General features: G+C 35.9%; 1 protein-coding gene across 3 annotated transcripts in view; it reads right to left on the reverse strand.

Moving 5' to 3' along the window:
- The window catches only part of LOC121739676 (proteoglycan 4), a 44,512-nt gene that overhangs the window by 6,945 nt on the left and 15,104 nt on the right, over window positions 1-22,463 (reverse strand). For all 3 annotated transcript variants that reach the window (XM_042132203.1, XM_042132202.1, XM_042132201.1), the window contains exons 3-5: window positions 6,689-6,741; window positions 1,729-1,862; window positions 233-463 (exon numbers count right to left, since the gene is read on the reverse strand). In XM_042132203.1, the coding sequence (XP_041988137.1) occupies window positions 233-463; window positions 1,729-1,862; window positions 6,689-6,731 (408 nt within the window). In that variant the 5' untranslated portion in view covers window positions 6,732-6,741. The remainder of the gene's footprint in view (window positions 1-232; window positions 464-1,728; window positions 1,863-6,688; window positions 6,742-22,463) is intronic.

Here is a 22,463-nt window from a genome sequence, read left to right on the forward strand (position 1 = left end):
ATTAAATACTTATTGTGTGCACACTGCACAGCTGTATTGATTTAAGGGGTACCAGGGTTTTTTTTATAAAAGCTTTTAACACCAATTTTGTTGACATCGCGCGCTATAAACTGAAATCCACGCGGACGAAGTCGCGGGCAACAGCTAGTTTAGAATAAGCATAAGAGCATTAGAGGCTTATGTATGGATATTTGGATAAGCCTCAGGTCACATAATCCAGAAGCCCATTTACCTGGCACTTATGCGGCACGGAGGCGTAGAACCCGTCGTGGCGGCCGTCGCACTTGAAGTCCATGGTCTCCGGCGGAGGCACAGCCTCGTAGAAGGGGTACTCGGAGAGATTGTACCCGTTGAGCTCGCGCGGCAGGTTGGGGTCGTGGATGTAGTCGATCTGCGGGATGCCCGTCAGCTTGATGGTGGTGGCGTTCTCCGCGCCCTCCGCGCCCTCCGCTGTTGTCTCTACCTGGAATATATGATATTGAATGTACTGTAACTTCTTGGTGGAAATTCATGTTTCAAATAATAATATACAATTAAATAAAGTGGAATAAGTGCATGAAAAGTGTAGGTACTTATATTATTACGCTACCTGGAATGTTTATGGTGCTATGTGAGATAGATAGGTAATATTTGCTGTCGATTAGCGGAAGTTTCCTATAATTCAACATTCAAGTGTGTGTGTCTTTCTGCCTAAGCTTTTACCCTTTTACTCTAAAACCCCTCAACAGATGATCGATAAAGCTAAATGACTGGGAAAGCTCATTTAGATAATTTTTTTGCAGATAAAGTGACCTGCAACATCTAGTCGATGATATTTTGTATTAACAATAGTTGAAATTCATTGAATTTCATAGAATAGTTTATTATTCTGTCTGAAGAAATGGAAAGATTGATGTCTATGATGATTAACATTCTATAATTTTTTATCCGTAAATGTGTTGATGAAGAAACATTCTTCAAAAACTACGATGATTTATATGCGATATCAAGTGCAACATATAATTGGTGACGATTGATGATACTCGTATTGCCAATCAGAGTCAATCAGCTCGTCGAAGCGTAAACGAAGGCGAGCGAAATGACCGGAAATGCCTTCTCATTGTAATAGGAAACGGCGCAGGCGCAGGAATCCGCAGGAATCCGAGGCGAACTACTTTTTATTTTGCCGCCGCAACTTATTAATTACATGAACTGCATCAATAAATAAACATAGCGATCTAGATCCTTCCTTATTTTCCCGGTATGATCGTACCGCCTTACAAGACGCTGTGACATTTAAAAGGTAAATGTTTTTTACGTTTCAGATACCTAACAGAACTTGTTGACCTTTCTTGCCTATCATCAGGTTGGTAACTTGGTAGACGTGAATAGTGAGGTACGAAAATTGAATATGCAAAACATCTTCGCAGAAATTAGCTCTCACACGCCACAATAGTTTTTGTTCCTACGTGGCTTTGATATTCTTTAAAATTATCTGCAGCAAACTCTGCAGTTTTATCGTCACGTATTTAGGTGGACTAAAGCAAGGTTAGTGTACTTTGTGATGGGTGTGCACGATGTAGATTGTAGACGGTTGCTATAGATCCAATCGTACCCGCAACTTTGCCTTCAACAGGATGTGGAGCACCGTGGGGTTCTAATGGATAGAATGTGAAGATCCAAATACCCCGACCGATGTACCCATTGCGCCAGAGATGTTTAAAGTATTTCCGAATGTAAAAAGGGTACCTGTGCTTCATCTTCCGGCAGCGCCTCGTCTTCTGCAGCGGGTGTGGTGGAGGTGGACTTGGAGAAGATGAGGCTGGTGGCACGCGCCGCTGACGTCGCCGGCAAGTCCATCGCGAGCGCCGCCAGCACCGCGCCTGCAGCATGAGAGAAGGAATTATAGTCATAGTAATAAGTAGGAGTATGAAACTTCATTTTAACTCTACGGAGCGTGCCGTGTCTGTGGGGCAATTCACATTGATCCAAAGACGTGGCACGCGTCGCGTCGCGAGGCGTTTCGATGCATTGCAACTTCGCAGGCAGAAAGTCTGTCAATTCAAAGTGTATGTTGTTGTGTAGTTCATAAGGCTGGTTTTACGCGCAACTTCAACGGCGCTGCCGAAACGCTTAATGATAAAACCAGCCTTAAGGTCACTTATGAGTAGTTCTAGTAATAGTTGCAAAGTGAACTGAACCATACTATTTAGAGTTACGTACCATTCATCCTACTATATAATATTATAAAGGCGAAAGTTTGTTTGGATGTATGGATGTGTGGATGTATGGATGTTTGTTACTCTTTCACTCAAAAACTACTGAACGGATTTTAATGAAACTTTACAATAATATAGCTTATACATCAGAATAACTCATAGGCTACAATTTTAACCGACTTTTAAAATGGGGGAGGTGTTATGTTTGTTTTTTTTTTGTTAAACGATTACACCGCCGTTTATTACCCGATTTTCAAAATTTTTCTTTTGGAATATAGGGTATCATCCCAATTTGGTATTAAATTCACAAAAGTGGTGATCTGATGAAGGTTCCATAAGTAATCGAGGGAACTCCTCAAAATTAATAGGGAAACATGTGGTGACTTCGGTTTCGTGAGAAGTATTCTAAGCATATGCTACCAACAAGTAAGATTTTGCACCGAGATATACCTGGTATACCGTGGTTCGGAAGGTGTTGAGAGAACTCCGGATTCTTTATTTTACGGAAAGCATATGCTACTATGCAAATTACATTCATCATCATCATCATCATCACTACCATATTATACCATGCATCGTCCCATGATTATAAGCCTACCCTGCTATTGGTACTTATCATAGTCTTTTAGATCGAGACTCGAGTTTGTCAAGCGATAGTAAAAAAAATCTTTAATACGACCGAAGAAACTTAGGAAAATGTTCATGAAATTTCAGTGTTAGATAGCTCATATTTTATTGAGTAAGGCTATAGGCTATATATTATCACGCTAAGACTAAGACGACCAAAGAAACTCAGGAAAATGTGGGAAAAACGGGGGAAATATTAGAAAGGGTTGATTTCACGAACTATTAAAGCAAATTTTATGGCAATATTTGGCACAGATATAGAGTAGACCACGTGAAGGGAGTAGGGATATAAGAGCTATTTTTATGGGAAAATGTACGGCTTCCGTAAAATTCCTAATTTACGCGGGCGAAGCCGCGCGGGACATCTAGTTTGCAATAATTTAGTCGGAATGGTGTTCATAAAATGTCTCGCTCTATTTTCATACAAAATATCGCCATCTCTTTCACTCCTATGAAAACCGTTAATGTTATACAATGAAACAAAAGAACGCGAAGAAGATTCCATGATGTTGTTTCATGAAAACTTGATTATTCGGTATTAACAAATGAAGCAAATAACATGTTTTTAAAAAATTATGTTGTAATAATACGAAGAGGAAAGTACCTATTGCTGTAATCTGAAGCATTTTTAACCCCCGACAAGTTAGTTCCAAAATTCGTAATAGATGGCGTCATGCGTCTCCTACATTCTATAAGAGGAGGATATCATCATACATTCGAGTTTCGATTTTTTTCGATTGTTATTTCTTTTTTCTTCTTTTGTTATTTACGTTTGTTATTTACGTTATTAAATAACTCAGTACTCTATCCATGCAGTGATGTAACCTTAAGAGGATACACCAAGGGCGAGAGAAATTGAAAATAGGTATTTGAAAATGTATTGCTGTCTCACCAATCTCAAGTCTCCCACCGCAGAGCGCGATAGAGACAACACGAAAAGTTCTAATAAAAGAACAGAAAATCTTTGATTCGTTGTCCGCTGATTCCTTCTCCAAAACTTAACCGATTTAAGTACTTTTTTCATTAAAAATTAAAGCAAGTCTTGAGCTGTGTTTTCTGAGTGTTTGAACACAGAGGAAAATCTGTCAATTTTTTTGGTTTTTGGACGTTCTTATCTTTTTTAATAATAAAATAATTAAAAAAAGAAAACATAGGGACATGCTAATAGTGGCCATAGATATTCAGGAAAAAAATCATAACTCTATCGGCATTATCCAGGGAGGAAACAGAGGACAACGTTTGTATGGAAAAACGGCGGTGTGGACTCCTCCTTAATCGGTAGATCTACTCAGCAATTTGTCATATTTTTTTTCCTCATAAAAAATGTTCAAGGAAACAAGAAGACAAGACAGCATTACGACGTAACTAATTGTTTAAATAGTATATAAATTATACAAACTATAAAAATAAAAACCAATAATACATTTTGTTAGTCTCGCTAAAACTCGAGGACGGCTGGCGTGTATTGGCTAATTATAGTCTTGATGGAAATAGGTACGTTCATGGGAGGCCAGGGAAGGGTTATACTAGGAGGAAAGTGACACGAAATTCACCAGGTCTAGTTCATTATAATATTTTCCGTAACCTAAATTCCAGCGTTTAGACCACTAACATACTGGAAGGTTATATCGGAGCTAGCGGTTAAATAACGTCTATAACAGGACATTACAGAACGAACCAAAACCCGCTGTACGATGTCGGTACACTTTTTATACTCGATCGTAAGTCACAGCTTAGTGTTGTTATTACAACGTGTGGGATGGTCAGCTAGCACGTCGACGAAACGTGACGAGACGATGCATTTTAATTGACAGTTCTTAGATTTTGACTGACTCGTGTCAGAACACACTACACTGGACACTGCATATGCATGATGCAATGTTCAGCTCCACAAGTGCTATGAAACTAATAAGAATATATTATAATGTTTTTCTAGTTGTTAAAATTCGTGGTGACAATCCTAAGTTAGATAAATATGGAAAACTAAAAGATTTTTTACACTGATGATGCCCTGAAAACTTAAATGAAATGTACAGAGGTAGGTATATTATAACATCGAACAAATTGATTTATCTGGCAGATGGCGGACCCACGTCATTGGTCGAGTTAATATTACTAGAGATCGCCCAATGGTCGAAATTCGACCTTAGTTTCAACGACATTTAAAGACTACTACCTATATCTTGTAAAAAATATTTATCATATTTTTTCAACTCTTGTCTCTGGGACTGAGCTGACCGTGTAAGCATTGTTTAATAGTATCTACCTAAGATTCAATAAAAAAAACTATAATCCATTTTCCATTTGTCAACTTGTTGTCAACAGACTTCAGTCATAAATAAAAGAGTATAACTCGTATGTATAGGCTTGTCACTCAAAAATCTGTCATTTTTCCTAGTGTGTGTGTTCTAGTGTGTGTAATGTTTTATTTGTTAAATTTTTTTATGATAAAAGCATAATTTCAAAATAATATTAGCTCGATGCACTCCTTCACCCTATAAACTATAACTGTGCAAAATTTCATTCGCCTACGTTTCCCCATTTTTCGTCAAAAGGGTAACAAAGTTTTTGGCTCACGTATTAATATATGGATGACGGATGTCAATTCAATATTATTAGTCGTGATCTCCTATGAATCAACTTGTCTGATAATACATTTATTTTTACACACATATAACAAAACTTTTACCCTTTATCAGCTAAAAAATGTACTATAATATCTAGTAAAAGAAAAATTTTGAAAATCGGTTCACAAACGGCGGAGTAATCGTTGAACATACTAACAAAACCACAGCCGAACATATAACCTCCTCCATTTTAGAAGTCAGTTAAAAATTATTACTGTCTTAATGTAGGCTACAGTGTTGTCACCCGAGCCTGGAGGCTAACACTAGACAGTAAACAGTCGCTGGCGATTGCCTCATCTCTGTTAATATTTGAATATTATAATTCACAAGGTTATTGTGGTATTACTTTGTAAATAAAAGTTGAAATAGCTTTGTGCAAATAACTTAGCAGTCCGTGTTCAATCACGAGTTAGCCTTTTACGGAGTAAAATAATGCATTAGAATAATCGTTATCAGTGACAATAATTATTGATAGATATTTAATACTTAATAAGATGTATTCGTAAGTTACCTAAAGAGTATTGAATTAATATGTCGGAGACCAGCGGGGCCAAATGCTAAAATGGTCGCTTTGGAAAATCATAATTATTATGATTCATTTTTTTTTAAATCGCAAAATGGTCACGCACTATGCTTGCAATTCATGTCTAGTAAATCGTATGTACTAATTTGACATTCGTCAGTTTGACAGTTTTGACAATTCATTTGCTGAATTGATTGAGAGGAATTGCTAAATGTGACCATTTTAGCCCTGCTGATATTTTACGTTCGATAATATTACAAATACGTACTAGCTGTCAATAATTGACAGCTAGCACGTATTTTACGTATTATTCTTCAGTTCATTGTGCTGACCTTACAGTATAGCCACAGAATAGATAATAGTGGTATAGCGAAGTTTTTGCCAACTTGTCTTGATCAATTTGTATGGCAAACACTGTAGGGTAAGTGACAGCTGCTTGAATGTAGTAGTTTAACGGCCGTTCCCAATATTTGATCTATCTCTGGTTTTGTCCTACTAGAGATAAGAATAGCTCACAATTGACATAAAATATATGTCTCTAATGTCTAATGTGAGCTATTCCTATCTCTAGTAGGGCAAAACCAGAGATAGATCAAATATTGGGAACGGCCGTTAATAAACTAGTAGCTTTAATACTGCGACTGATTCCGCTCACCCCTCTGTACATCACATTTTGTTTAGCACCTAAAGTAGAGTAAAGAGTTTTAACTTACAGGCAATGCTGAATCCCAGCCATCTATGCCTCGCCCGCTTCATCGTCACTTATCTGAAACAAACACAGAATACTCATAAACACACTGTCAAACTTACTCATACTCAAAATTTTTCTTCAGCACATTATGTATCAAATTCTTAATAAAAGTTAGTTTATAAGTTTTTCGGTAGATGGCGTTGTCCAAAGCTTATTGCAGGGTACTAAATATACAAATGGTCTACTAACGGCCGTTCCCAATATTTGATCTATCTCTGGTTTTGCCCTACTAGAGATAGGAATAGCTCACAATTGACTTATAATATATGTCTCTAATGTCTAATGTGAGCTATTCCTATCACTAGTAGGGCAAAACCAGAGATAGATCAAATATTGGGAACGGCCGTAAGACATTTTTAAGCTCTTTTGATATAGTTAATATAAGTTATTTATAAACTGGATATAAATTATCTTCAAAACATCCGTAATTCCAACCGATGGTCCATTATTTACGTTACAAAATTTCGACGTCATTTTTCCATTATTTTATGTAAAACATCATCGATAAATCACATCACGACATTTGAATAAGTTTCAAACTTCGAACACCGAACAATGGGACACAAAACATACGAAATGACTATCAAATAATAGCTGTATCGCATAGTCGGTATGTAGACGTCTGGGGCTTGCAATCGAAGCATTATTCTATTGTCTATCAATATGGCGAACAATGTGTATAATTATCTGAAAAACGCTCCACCGGTAACACACAAAAAAGAAAATTTCGCTAATGAATATCAAAAAGAGATTTAAATAATAGCGCTGTGCCTTGATACTGCTTAGATCCAGTTTGGGTATTATCAATGAATAAAAAAATCCCATCAAAAACATCCTGTAAAAAAACCAAGTCTCGCAACTCAGTTTTTATACCGTAAAAATTTATGAGATCCATGCAATACCAAGTCGGTTAATTTATTCAGTCCCTACCTAGGGGGTCCCCTAGATTCCCCGCATGATTAGATTGTTTAGTATAATTATACTATTACACAGCACGTCTACAGGACCTGCATCAATCGCATGGAGCACAAAAGACTAAACAATCTAATAATACAATAATTAGTTATGTATAAATTGTAAGATACATTGTGTTTTCATGCGATGTCCAAGTCGATCTATTTATTTAAAATGTAAAATATTTTTAATATTGATATGATAATAACTTACGTACTAACTTGACACATAAGGTCCCCTAGGTAGGGACTGAATAAATTAACCGATTTGGTATTGCATGGATCTCATAAATTTTTACGGTATAAAAACTGAGTTGCGACTTGCGAGACTTGGTTTTTTTACAGGATGTTTTTGATGGGATCTCACTTCTTTTTGTAGAGTCCTACTTTTCTCCTTTTTGGTACCTTTTACTACTATAAATATCAATAACGATTTATAGAAACAAATAAAACTTACAATTAATAATAATATAATCATTATGTATAACAGTATTACTATACTACTTGCTTTTCATGACTATCCAATATCCATACTAATATTATTATAAATGCGAAAGTGTGTTTGTTTGTTTGATTGTCCTTTCTTCACGGCCTAGCGAAGCCACCAATCGACTTGATTTTTGACGTAGACTTAGTTGAAAGGATGAATTGAACATAGGCTACTTTTGGTCTTGGAAAAACGTCAGGTTTCCAAAGGAGGTTTACAAGAATATTCGTATTTTACGCGATTTTTCAATTCCACGCGAGCGAAGCCGCGGGCAAAATCTAGTGCTTCATATATAATGATACCTATCTGCAACTATTACTCCTTCGAATATATGTACGGAAATATCGATGGTACCGATACAATGATTCATAAATTGCCATTAATGTAACTTTGTAATCTTATACATGTATTATATGGAATTACAAAGTTATTCACGAAGTTAGAGAAAGAAGAAGAAAACTGGACAGTAATTATGAAATTTTTATTAGGTTTTCCCTTAATTAAGACACTAAACACTAGCTAGATATCTCTCTACCGACGATAAACCGGAGATATTGATAGTACGGGTACAATGATTCATAAACCGCAAATGTAACTTTGTAATCCTATACATTTATATGGGATTACAAAGTTATTTACGAAGTTAGTATATCTAGAAAACTGGACAGAAATTTTGAAATATTTGAATTTTTCCTTGATTTAGACACTAAACACAAATTATATTCTAAGTTTGAAGGTTCTATGTCCGCTAGAAGTGCCTTAGACTTTTGGTGATCGGTCAGTCAGTCAGTCAGTCAGTGACAAAATTAAGAAACTTTAACAAGTTACAGCTCTTAAACTACTCGTTCAAATTTAATAAAATTTTAAATATACCGTGGTTATACAATGCTTGCTTAGCAACTAAAAATTCAGGCTTGTTGGTTTATCCACAACGAAGTTATAGGGGGTCAAAAAGAGCCTGAATTGGTTCGAGAAAAGTATGGTACGGCCGTGCCGCTTTTTTGCTCGACTTGGCGGGGGCACTGCCGTGCCCCCAGATAATCGGCCATGTGCGAGTTGGATTCGTACGCGCAGGCGCACGAGTCCAACTCGCACATGGCCGCGCACGAAGGGTTCCGTATCCTTATAGAGCAAACTTAGGTAAAAAATGTGTTTTTTTGTATGAGAGCCCCTTAATTATTTATTTTCCTAGATGTCCCGCGCGGCTTCGCCCGCGTAAATTAGGAATTCTACGAAAACCGTACATTTTCCCATAAAAAATAGCTTATGTCCCTACTCCCTTCACTTGGTTTACACATTTTCACATTTTCCTGAGTTTCTTCGGTCGTAGTCTTAGCGTGATAATATATAGCCTATAGTCTTACTCGATAAATTAGCAATCTAACACTGAAATAAGTTTTTAATCGACCAGTAGTTCCTGAGATTAGCGCGTTGAAGCAATATTAAGTATAGATTTTTTTTCAATTATCTCTTGACAAACTCGAGTCTCTATCTAAAAGACTATGAAAAGTACCAATAACAGGGTCATTATAGGCTCATAAGTCATAACCATGGGACGATGTATGGTATAAAAATATGGTAGTGATGATGATGATGATGATGAATGTAATTTGCATAGTAACATATGCTTTCCGTTCTTAAAAAAATGCCGAAACTCCCAAACTTGTATCTATAAAGAATCAGGAGTTCTCTCAGCACCTTCCGAACCACGGTATACCAGGTATACCTCGGTGCAAAATCTTACTTGTTGGTAGCATATTATGCTTAGAATACTTCTCACGAAACCGAAGTCACCATATGTTTCCATATAAATTTTGAGGAGTTCCCTCGATTACTTATGGATCCTTCATCAGATCACCACTTTTTCAAAATTTTTCTTTTGGTATATAGGGTATATACCAAAAGAAAAATTTTGAAAATCGGTTAACAAACGGCGGAGTAATCGTTGAACATAAGAAAACGAACATAACACCTCCCCCATTTTGAGAGTCGGTTAAAATTGTAGCCTATGTGTTATTCTGATGTATAAGCTATATTATTGTAAAGTTTCATTAAAATCCGTTCAGTAGTTTTTGCGTGAAAGAGTAACAAACATCCATACATCCACACATCCATACATCCATACATCCAAACAAATTTTCGCCTTTATAATATTAGTAGGATTTGAATTTTATTATTAATTATTAAAGTATAAATACAACAGAATATTTTGTGAACATTTCAAATCCATCCATTATTGATATCGAGCAAATATAACAAAAATAATTGTAAAGTTTGTTGTATGAGAGTCCCCCTTAAATATTTAATTTGTTTCCTTTTAGTATTTGTTGTTATAGCGGCAACAGATATACACAATTTGTGAAAATTTCAGTAGTCTAGCTATAGCGGTTCTTGAGTTACAGCCTGGAGACAGACAGACGGACAGACAGACATCGAAGTCTTAGTAATAGGGTCCCGTTTTTACCCTTTGTTTACGGAACCCTAAAAACTAATTAAACTACAAAATAAGTAATTGTGTTTACTTGTAGAGAAAAGATAATAATACTTAATTATTATTATTGTGTTTACTTGTAGGTCTCCAAAATTACTTTTTTTCGGAGAACTACAAGTTAAAACACTTCTTTACAGTGGACAACTGCAGTACACACTCGACTCTTTATTTATTATTTAATAATAATTATCTTTAATTATCTATTATGTATGGCTCATTTATGTAAATAGCTTACAGTTATTTCAGTACTTAAATAAAATATTATTTATTTTGGTTCATTCCATTTCTAAAGGATTTAAATTTTAAGGATAACATCGAGAGCATCTTCACGAATTTGCATTGTTATTATAAAGAAGAACCTTGAAGTATCAGGGAACGGATCACTCACGAACCAAATGAACCGACTCATTATTGAGCTGATGATGGATGATGATCCTTCTGAAGGTGACCTCGAGCTCTCACGCCGGCGCATCTCCAGTCGTGAGTTGCGACACTAGACCTAATATAGCCTAGACTAAATACCTAGGTCGTGTTGGCTATAGAAAGTGTACAAGTCGGCCTTAGGAGGCCGTTCGTATTATTGAAATATTTATCGGTTTGAACGTCGAATGAGGCCGAATTTATTGAATTACATTTAGTTGGTATATCTATCGACGTTGTATTTAGTTGGTGTGACATAGACAATTGCGTAATTAGAAATAGTTGTGCAGAAATAACTTGCACAGAACAATTTTGTGCTATCATGTCATAATCGTCCTGCCATGAATTAAAATACGAACGTTCTCTAAAATCTAAACAAAAATCGACTGTGCTTTGTTAATCTGTTCTCTGTCATGTTTTATTTCTTATATAATGACAAGCGACCTGCCCCGGCTTCGCACGGGTATAAAATATATATCCTATCACCTATGTTACTCACTGAAAAAATTATTAAAATCGATTCAGTAGTTTTGATTTATATATTCATTACTAGCGACCCGTCCCGGCTTTATTAGTAAGCGGAAAAAAAATATATTTACGACATCACATTAGAAACCCCGACAATAACCGTATGTCTTCACTATTTAATTATTGTCATTATACTTTTAAACTTTCCTCTTTAATCACTCTATCTATCTAGTTGCGTAGATATAAAGATTAAACAAAAGGAACAAAGGGACATGACGGAAAAAAACGACTTTGTGTTATAATATGTTGTGATAGTAAAATTGTGATGATAGGTAAGCGTGCAGGTCTGCTCTTAGTTCTCCATGTTTATATTGAACTAAAAGCCATGGCTCAATAAAGTTTACTTCTATAACGCACTAAATGAAAGGCTACATATTGGTTGTTACCAATAAATAGCAGCAGTTGACCAATATAGGAAGTGTATCTGAGTGTGGCTCGGTACCGGCAGCGGTCGTTCGCCTTGCGCTGTCCTTGCGTTTACTTTTACTATTGTTTTCAATACGTACCATTAGTTACGACGATATTAGATACGTAATATTAGGTTTATATTTGAAATAACCTTAAGTTAGCTAATTGAGAGTGGTTTCGAAATACTGCAGCATTACTAAATGCCGTATTAATAATTATTATTTAACCTAGGATGCATCAATGAAATTGTAGTTACAAATATTTTTTTAGCAATCGAGGAGGATTGCTAAAAAAATTACTCTAGTCATGTTCCTCATGGCTGAGGGTCGTGACCTCCCCCTTCTATAACCTTCCTTCTTATGGTGTTACGTCAGCTATTCCTAACTATTTTTCAGGAATACAAAAACTAAAATGTGTGTGTTGAAATTGTTATTTTCTTTGAGGTCCATTATGCCTGCTTTCGTCTATTACTTGGCGAGCTTAAACTATAATTATTACAGCTTAAAGTTAATAAAAATATTGACCCGTGGGCCGTGGCCCCAGACACATGTTGGGCAACCGATATTACTAACAAGTTTAAGTTAGCCAACGTCGGGACTCTGCGAGTGTCGAAAGTCGTCAGTTTGCCGGCAAATTATTTTTGTTAATCGCGAAATTCATTTGGGACGACAAAGCTTCAAATTAGCTTTTTTCTGTTAAACATTTATTTTACTTCTAGTATCTGGCATAAGTCGTAACTTGTAAGTTGTAACACTGGAGTATTCTCGTTTTATGATTGGTTAGGTTTGCGCAGTAGGTTCTGATCGAGTAAATAAACAAACGAGCGGCATATTTATGATATATAATATGGGCTTGTCACTTTAGTATACTTTTTACTAACATAAAAAGATAATGAAGATGACCAATATTTACTATTTATATTAGTATAATATATTAAATAAGATTTAGTGAAACATATTATGAGCGCAGTCAGCTGCATGCGTGTTGAGTGTTCCAACCCGTGAACATTCCGACACGCGAGGTCATTGACCCCTTTACTTTCTGTGATAACTGCGAGCCGAGGTGCAGCAGCAGCCTCAATGAAGAAGAAGCTTTGGTCACAGAATAAGTAAATAGGTTTCGTTGTTCTTTTATTGTGCTGCATACAGCAAAGGCCAAAACTAAGCCAGAGTAGAGCAGCGCTGCTCGATACAAAACAAGTACAACAAAGACAACATAAAACAAAAAAAATAAAATACAAATGAACTGTGCAACAAATATAATGCCTTTTAATTTTGAAATTAGCCTTTTAATGTTGGTGATAAATTCAATTTTTACTTATTAGATATATAGATTATAGATCAAAATTATTAGAAACGAAGTATACCTACTTATAAGTTACTAGCTATCCTGGCAAACGTTTCTTTGCCATATAAAGTATTTCGCCCGTATTATTTTATTGAAGTGACTAAAGTAAAATAAGTATGTCACCATGGCAACGTCCATCGCTATCCCGTCGCACAAACAATGGTCGCCGTCAGTCTCGAGTTGTAATAATTTAGTATTATTTATTCAACAAATGCACTTATCAATATAAAAAGCACCCAGTAGCCGATTCTCAGACCCACTGAATATGCAATATAAAATTTGGTTAATATCAGTAAAGCTGTTTCGGAGAAGTACGCGGCCTAACATTGTGACACGAGAATTTTATATATAAGAAGATTATAACTTATAACTGAATACGTAATAAGCTCTTTGGTACTTTGGTACTTTGAACTGTATAAAGTATAAATCTTCGACTTGTTACACCAAGACAGCTTAATTGGCATAAAATACTAAAACGCTATTAGGAACCTATGCTGCTTTTGTCCTCTGAGAAAGTGACAGTCATAGCTGTCTTGGGAGTTAGCTAAATAAAGGAGAAATAATGATTACTGTTGAGGTGTAAGTTTATTATTTATTGAGTTACAATAAAATTGTGATCTGTCGTAGCTGGTTTCAATGCTGAGAATTTAGGGTAGGTACACAGTGTAATAAGACAAAACGAGGCACGACTTCGCGATGCATCAAAGCGATTCAACATCGGACTATCGAATCTTATCTTATATGTTTAAACGAGCAATTCTTGTATATATATATATATATACATGGGCGTACCCAGGTTCTGGGCCAGGGGGGGGGGGGGGGCAAATCAGATTTTTCATAAGCTAGGTGTTTATAAAGAATAAAAAATTAATATTTATTAGTTGTAAAAATATTGTATTGCAAACAAATGGCAAAAATTCGTTTTCTTAATTTTAAATTTTTATAGATAAAAGTACGAGATAATATACTTAGTAGGGACGTCAACATGATCCAGGGGGGGCAGCCGCCCCCCCTGCCCCCCCCTCGGTACGCCCATGTATATATATATAATTGGAATCTCGGAATCGGCTCCAACGATTTTCATGAAATCCATACTAATATTATAAATGCGAAAGTATCTCTGTCTGTCTGTCTGTCTGTCTGTCTGTCTGTCTGTCTGTCTGTCTTGCTTTCACGCCAAAACTACTGAACCGATTGCAATGAAATTTTGTATACAGTTATTCTAGAGTCTGAGAAAGGACATAGGCTACATTTTGATGTGGGAAAATATCTTATTTCCATGAAAATATCGATGAAAATGAATTCGCATTGCGCGTGGCCAGCGCTCATCCCGGGGGTCCTGGGTTCGAGTCCCGCAGGCGGAACAAAAAGTTTTCAATGTTCCTGGGTCTTGGATGTGTATTAAAATAAAATTTCAAAAATCTTAAACATATTTTATGTATAATATTATAAAAAATCCAGAAATATATCGATGGAATGAACATTTTAGTTCTAATACGATTCAACAGATGGCGTTTTATTTTTTACTTTATTGTAACATAGAACTAATCATACTTATTAGTTAGTATGTTTTTGTTTATAGTTTTTAAAACGTTAGAATATTATGTTTAATAATATAATCACTTGGTATAATAATAATCAATCTATCTTATCTTATGTAGAACTCCTACTGCATTTCTAATCCATACTATCCATACTAATATTATAAATGCGAAAGTATCTCTGTCTGTCTGTCTGTCTGTCTGTCTGTCTCGCTTTCACGCCAAAACTACTGAACCGATTGTAATGAAATTTTGTACACAGATAGTCTAAAGCCTGAGAAAGGACATAGGCTACTTTTTAACTGGAAAAGGGGGTTGTAAGGGGGTGAAAATGCGTAAATTTGGTCAAATTAAGTTAGTTCCAAAAACTCAAAATAGATGGCGCCAAGAGTCCCCTAGATCGCGCTATTGCTTGCTTATGCGTATTTCTATAAGAGGTGGTACCATGTTAAGCCATGTTTTTCGATTCTTTCGATTGTTATACACGTTATTAACTAAGAACTCACCTACCAACTTAGATTAGATATCAAATTCAAAAACAAGAGCGCCAAAACTACTGAACCGATTGTAATGAAATTTTGTACACAGATAGTCTAAGGCCTGAGAAAGGACATAGGCTACTTCTTACTGGAAAAAGGGGTTGTAAGGGGGTGTTTATGCGTAAATTTGTTCAAATTAAGTTAGTTCCAAAAACTGGAACAGATGGCGCCAAGAGTCGCCTAGATCGCGCTATCGATTGCTCATATGTATTTCTATAAGACGTGGTACCATGTTGAGTTAATATTTCGATTCTTTCGATTGTTATACATGTTATTAAATAACTCACGTACCAACATAGAAATCAGAAACAACAGTCTACCAATAATAAATACTAAATAGTTTATGGCCTATGGGTATTGGCTATTGGGCAAAGCTAAAGTTGTGTAATGCATTATGCAGCTAAGTTGTGTACCGCTAAATAAGCTTTAAAAGGTATAAAAAAGTTTAATTAAAAAAAATCATATTATGTGCACACTACACGGCTGTTTTGGGTATTTTGATTTAAGGGGTACCAGGGTTTTAAAAAGCTTTTGACACCAATTTTATTGACACCGCGCGCTATAAACTGAAGTCCACGCGGACGAAGTCGCGGGCAACAGCTAGTTTAGTATATAGGAGGTTTCGGGGGCGATAAATCGATCTAGCTAGGAATCATTTTCAGAAAATGTCTTTTTATGCGTGTTTTATCGATAATCGATAAACAAAAAATATGACTCTTCCTGATATCTATTGGCGAATAATAATACATACTATTTTGTAAGCAACTAATTGTTTTAACGACCAGCAGATGGCGTTATTAAGTAACACGAAGTCAATGAGTGTTTGCTATACATGTACTATATCTTATATCTTTAAACGAGCAATTCTTGTATATATATATGTATATATATATATATATATATATATATATATATATATATATATATATATATATATATATATATATATCACGGAATCGGCTCCAACGATTTTCATGAAATTTAGTAAATAGGGGGTTTCGGGGGCGATAAATCGATCTAGCTAGGAATCATTTTTAGAAAATGTCATTTTATTCGTGTTTTATCGAATACCGAGCCAAGCTCGGTCAAATAGCTAGCATTATCATGACGTCGCAAACCGCATCGTCGCTAAACTATGTTGGTACTACAGTCACTTTTAGTAGAAAACAAGACTCTGATAAATGCTCCAATATAAAGATTTCCCAATACTTGCAATAGCGATCAACACTCGACGCGAATACCAAGCACCCTCGACGAGGCGATTCACTACTCACTTTCATCGAGAATTGTAAAACATTAACGTGATAAATACTTGTACGTAAACGCGTGACACGGCGGCCTACGTGTGAGGCAACACGCGAAATCCTCAAGGTTCAGGTTCTCGAAAACAGAATAACTTTGATGTTAAGCAAAGGATAGCGTTGAAGGTTGTTATTATGTCAAATGAGAACTATGTCTCTATTGAGAAATTATTTTAAGAGCTATTTAAAACAGTATTTTATTATCAGTATTAGTAAGTTAATTAGAAGTTGAATACACAGCGACTCAGTGCAAATACAATATAGATTAATTATTATACACACATTGTCATTACTCATTACTTTACTAGTGAGCAAAAAACTTCCAAATACGCAAATTACGAGTATAAAGCATAGGATCCTTGAATTATCCAAGCCACAGTTTCAAATACATTGACACCTCATTCATTTAAACCGTTAGGGCGCTACATAAGAGCAAATTATATGTATTTTATACACTTCATTACTCTTCTTTTTAGCTTCGACGCAGCTGGTTAAAAAGTATAAGCTGTGCATAATGCAAATGCAGACGTTCATGAGATAAAAGATGAGTTACGTCAGTGACCAAGGAGGTCAGGACCCAACAGTCATTCAGCACACTTTACACGACCGTCAGTTCCAAACGTCCAATTGTCATGTTATGTCAGCATGTTAATTAACATCACAATAGAGTTTACACGCGGTCAACACGTATTTCGAAGGGAAAACGTATATTTAGTTTTAATTTCTTCAGCGTGACAGGCCAGGTTCACACGGCACAATCCTGCACGTTTCCTGCACGTTTTTTTGTATATAATACATCTTAACGGATAAATAGTGGCGCATACAATGTGTATAGAACCATTCACACGACGATTGTACTGCACGATTTGTTACAGTACAATCTTAATAGTTTTTCAGAATACCTGCCTTTTATTCATACGAAGGACGAGAGTGGTAAAATATTTGGTTAAAGATTAACTTTATCCGATGTTGTTGTAATAGGCTTATTGTCAGGGTTACTTTCAGTTTTCAGTTTCTTCAGCGTAGATATTGGATTTTTAAGCTGCTGATGAGATTTTCGAATAAAAATTGACTTAGTACTCAGAATCGGTTTATTATTTTGGTCCTACGATGTCACACACAAACATGACACAAACTGTTTGTAGGGTTAAAAACCATGGTCAAGCCGTCTGCGGACTGACGACGATGAAGTTTCTCCAGCAATTATACAGTTTGATGTGCAGCGAACCGCGGCGTGCCGTTTCCAATCCCGACCATCGCTAATGATACAATACTTAATATCCATTACGCGGAATCACTTATAGAATAACGTAGGAAATCCGGTAACTTAAAGACGAGCTAAAAAAAACAGGAAATATTGATCACACCGCATCTCTAAATATTTTATTTTTACTTAATCTGTGGATGGCACCTGTTTTATCACGCAAACTGTTTACCATTAAATTATATCCCTAATATAATGTCATTTCTATTTCAAATAATTAGATTATAATATCCATAAGGTTGTGCGTTGACGGTATGTCTATTTTTCAGTTTTGATCGTCTTTGCAAAATACAAATTTTCAAAGAAAGTCTTCGATATACAATATGTATGTCATATCCCCATGGGTTCTTCAGCTATTATCTATGTATTAATACGCGAGCGGAAAACTTTGGATCCCTTTTGACAAAAAATGCGGATACATAGGTGAATGAAATTTTGCAAAGTTATAACTTGCTAAACTATAGTTTATATGGTGAAGGAGTGCATCGAGCTAATATTGTTTTGAAATTATGCTTTTATCATAATTTTTTTTTTCACAAATAAAACATTACACACACTACAATCTGCACGCTACGATCTTTTGAATGACAGGCCTATACACACGAATTGTACACTTTTATTTATGGTTGAAGTCTGTTGTCAAATTGGAAATAGATTTTAGGTTTTCTGTATTGAATATAAAAAATAATAAAGTCAATATTTTGACAATAGAATATCAAAAAAAAAAGCGTGAAAATTTGAAACTCATTAATTTATTTTTTAATTGAAGTCCAATTTCGATCATTGGGCGATCCCTAGAGTAAATTAATGGCCTTCCATGACACCTACTATCTTGAAAGAAAAGGGTGCTGTAGCCCTCTCTAACAATAATCTTTCAGGACCGCGTCAAGGCATGCCGTACTTATTTCATATACACTATACTCGTACCCATCTGCATAGGTAATTTCGAGTTGATCGCAACAATCAGACGAGCTATCTCTGACTTTCTCCGCTGTGGGACCGTCCCCCCCGTCTCCCCCACCTGCGCTATTGTCATCCCAAATGTAATGATAGCTCGCCACTATTGTTGCGTGGTAGTGACGTCACCGTCACGCCTCAGTACTGGGTCTGAGACCAGCTGTTAGACTTAATTTTTGGAACAGACTCTATCTTAACGCTAATGTGTCGCGTAATGTGGTGACTCGTTGTTGACCGATACGAGTGATAACGAATCATCAACATCATCATATCAGCCTATAGTCGTCAACTGCTGGACATACGCCTCTCTCAATGAACGCCAAGATGACCGATCTCGATAACGAATATAGACATAATATTATTAATAATTATTAGTCTATTTTCGCTCATGATCAAAATCAATTATGAAGTGTGCATGCTAGCTTCGCAATATTGGTGGCTATAATCATGGGCGTACCGAGGGGGGGGGGGCAACTGCCCCCCCTGGACCAAGTACTTTTATCTATAAAAATTAAGAAAGCGAATTTTTGCCATTTGTTTGCAATACAATATTTTTACAACAAAAAATTATTAATATTTTATTCTTTATAAACACCTAGCTTATGAAAAATCAGCTGAGTTGCCCCCCACCCCCCCCCCCCCCCCCGGCCCAGAACCTGGGTACGCCCATGGCTACTAGCTGATAAACTATGGACATTGGTAAAAATGTGTGGCATGCCGTATGCTCAGTCAGGACTCAGGCCGAAGCCCACCGTATTTACATGACCTCAAGTTGCTGTAACTATATAATATATATATACCGACGCACTTATAAAACGTCGATGGCGCGCTGCAGGACTTTGGAGCTAGTTTGGTCCACCACAAAAACAAGAGTCCTAATACCCTGATTGTTTTGTGTCAGTTGTTTATTTTTTATTGAGAAAATTAAATTACATTGACCGAGTTACTTTATAGCATACGGATAGCCTTTTCTTATTTTTAGTCAAGATCTGAGAACTAAACGATATTCTTATCATCAAACAGCTCGCTATTATAATTCGCTATGCAATTTCAGATTTTTACATAACAAATTATTTTAATAAAAACCGATTAGTACATTTTGAATTCAAACAGCTGTGACCGTGATAGTGTGATACTTTTTTTTTATTAATAAATGAAATCAAAATCAATTGATAATTTGCGGACAAACTAAAATTTATTATTTCTATGTATGAACATATTAATACTTTAAAACATAAAGCGCTTGATTGACCTAATTTAGAAGGGTTAAAAATGTCTTCAGATTATTATTAGGAGTCCATAGACATTATAGTAAGTGTAAAACTCAGTTTATTAATATAATCACTGTAGTATAACTAACTTTGAACCCATGCTAATCATAAAACATGATACTGTAATATCTTGACCTTGGATACGTAATATGAAAGAAATCTGAATATTTTATTATGAAAATGACCTTTACAGGAAAGTTAAAACATCAGTTTTCTGTACTGTAAATATAACGATTTTTATCGTATAAGGCAATTTACATCTTTTAGTATGGCTTATACTTCGTTGCACAATTTATTATACAGTACCTGGATGACCGAGCTTTGCTCGGTATAGCAAACACTAATTGACTTCGTGTTACTTAACAACGCCATCTGCTAGCGCCATCTTAGCTGTTGTTGTGTCGTTAAAGCAATTAGTTGCTAACAAATAGTATTATTATTCGCCAATAGATGTCAGGAAGAGTCATATTTTTCAGTTTATCGATTATCGATAAAACACGAATAAAATGACATTTTCTAAAAATGATTCCTAGCATAATATACATAATTTCATGAAAATCGTTGGAGCCGATTACGAGATTCCAATTATTTAATACAAGAATTGCTCGTTTAAAGATATAAGATTGTAAATTTTTCATATCAAATTTTATTCAAGGTTAACTTACAAGGTCTAAGCATAATATTGCATCTAGGCTGACGGGCACAGTTTCAGTCCCGACGGATGTCGTTCCGTCATATTACTTATGATTTATGAATAAATTGTGATAAATAATTGAACAACTTAAAATAATATGCTCTAGTTCAGCAATCGAAAGGTGTTGGAAAACGCTTATCAATATCATATCGCCTATTAATATCATAACGCCTCCGTGGTCCAGTGGTCAAGAGCGTGGCTCTTGACTCGCAGATCGTGGGTTCGATTCCCGCGTTGGAAACATGTTATTTCCAAGTTTGGTTAGGACAATGCAGGCTGGTCACCTGATGGTCTAACAAGTAAGATGATCCATGCGTCGGATGGGCATGTAAAAAGTTGGTCCTGCGCCTGATCTCTCGCCAGTCTTGTTGGTCTTCAGTCCCACTGGGTTATGAGAGTAGAGGAATAGAGAGTGCTCTTCTGTCCTGCGCACACACTTGGGCACTATAAAATTACTCCTGCGCATCTGGCCTAGTTTCAATGAAACCGGCCACTGCCACCGAAACCGGTGATTATTATTATCATTATGAATATCAGAGGTAGTCGCGGCGGTGCGCGTGCGCAGAATGCGGGCCGCGTCTCCGTCTGTCACGTTACATAACTGTAACTGTACGTGCGGTACACCGACGATGTACAGCTGTAGATATGTACGAAATTTGGGACGGGTATCATGCCAACAGATATGACGCATTTCCATGTTTTTAGTCTGGTAAATCGGCAAATACATTTCAAACGTTCAAATATCAATAGACTCTTGAGTTGTTTATATATAATAAGTAATATAATAAGCGAGAGCCATTTTATAGCTTGAAGGTAGAACAAGCTAATTTTATAAAGTTTATCATAATAAGTTATTTCGTCTGTCGCACACATACTAAATGCAATATTTGTAATGAATTGTGTTCTGGGTAGCCATTTATTCAGATTATCTTTTTCGATACAAAATCCATAAAGCACACTCTTTGTAAACGACTAATTTTTGTACAGGTAGTATCTAAATTGTTTTACATCGCTGTCTTTCCGCATTATGTTTAACATTATGATGTTAAACAGCCGAAAATATGCAGATGCATGCTCACCGCACAACACACAGCACACACACAAATGCAGACATGAATACAATTATTATTAAGTTACTTTTGTACCTGTTTTTTAACAAAATGAAAAAAGATATTCCTTTTTAACTGAGTATGTACGAAAAAGCGGTGTTTTAATGGACCAATTTGTTGCTTTAACCCAGCCAACAAAGAGGAGAAGACATGTTTATACATATTACTAATTCGACTCATGAGCCTATCTTAAGAGGATACACCAGGGGCTAGAGAAATGAAAAAAAAGTACGTGTAATATCTATAGCTGGCTCCCTTACCTCAAGCCTATACCGCAGAAAACGATAGAGACAACTGCAGAAAATCAACGATTCGATGTCCCCTGATTCCTTCTCCAAAACTTAACCGATTTAAGAACTTTTTTCACTAAAGTTTAAAGAAAGGCTTGAGCTGTGTTCCTATGTTTTGCTTTTTTTGTATAATCTAG

The sequence above is a fragment of the Aricia agestis genome, chromosome 2 (assembly GCF_905147365.1).
Source record: "Aricia agestis chromosome 2, ilAriAges1.1, whole genome shotgun sequence".
Classification (NCBI taxonomy): Eukaryota; Metazoa; Arthropoda; class Insecta; order Lepidoptera; family Lycaenidae; genus Aricia; species Aricia agestis.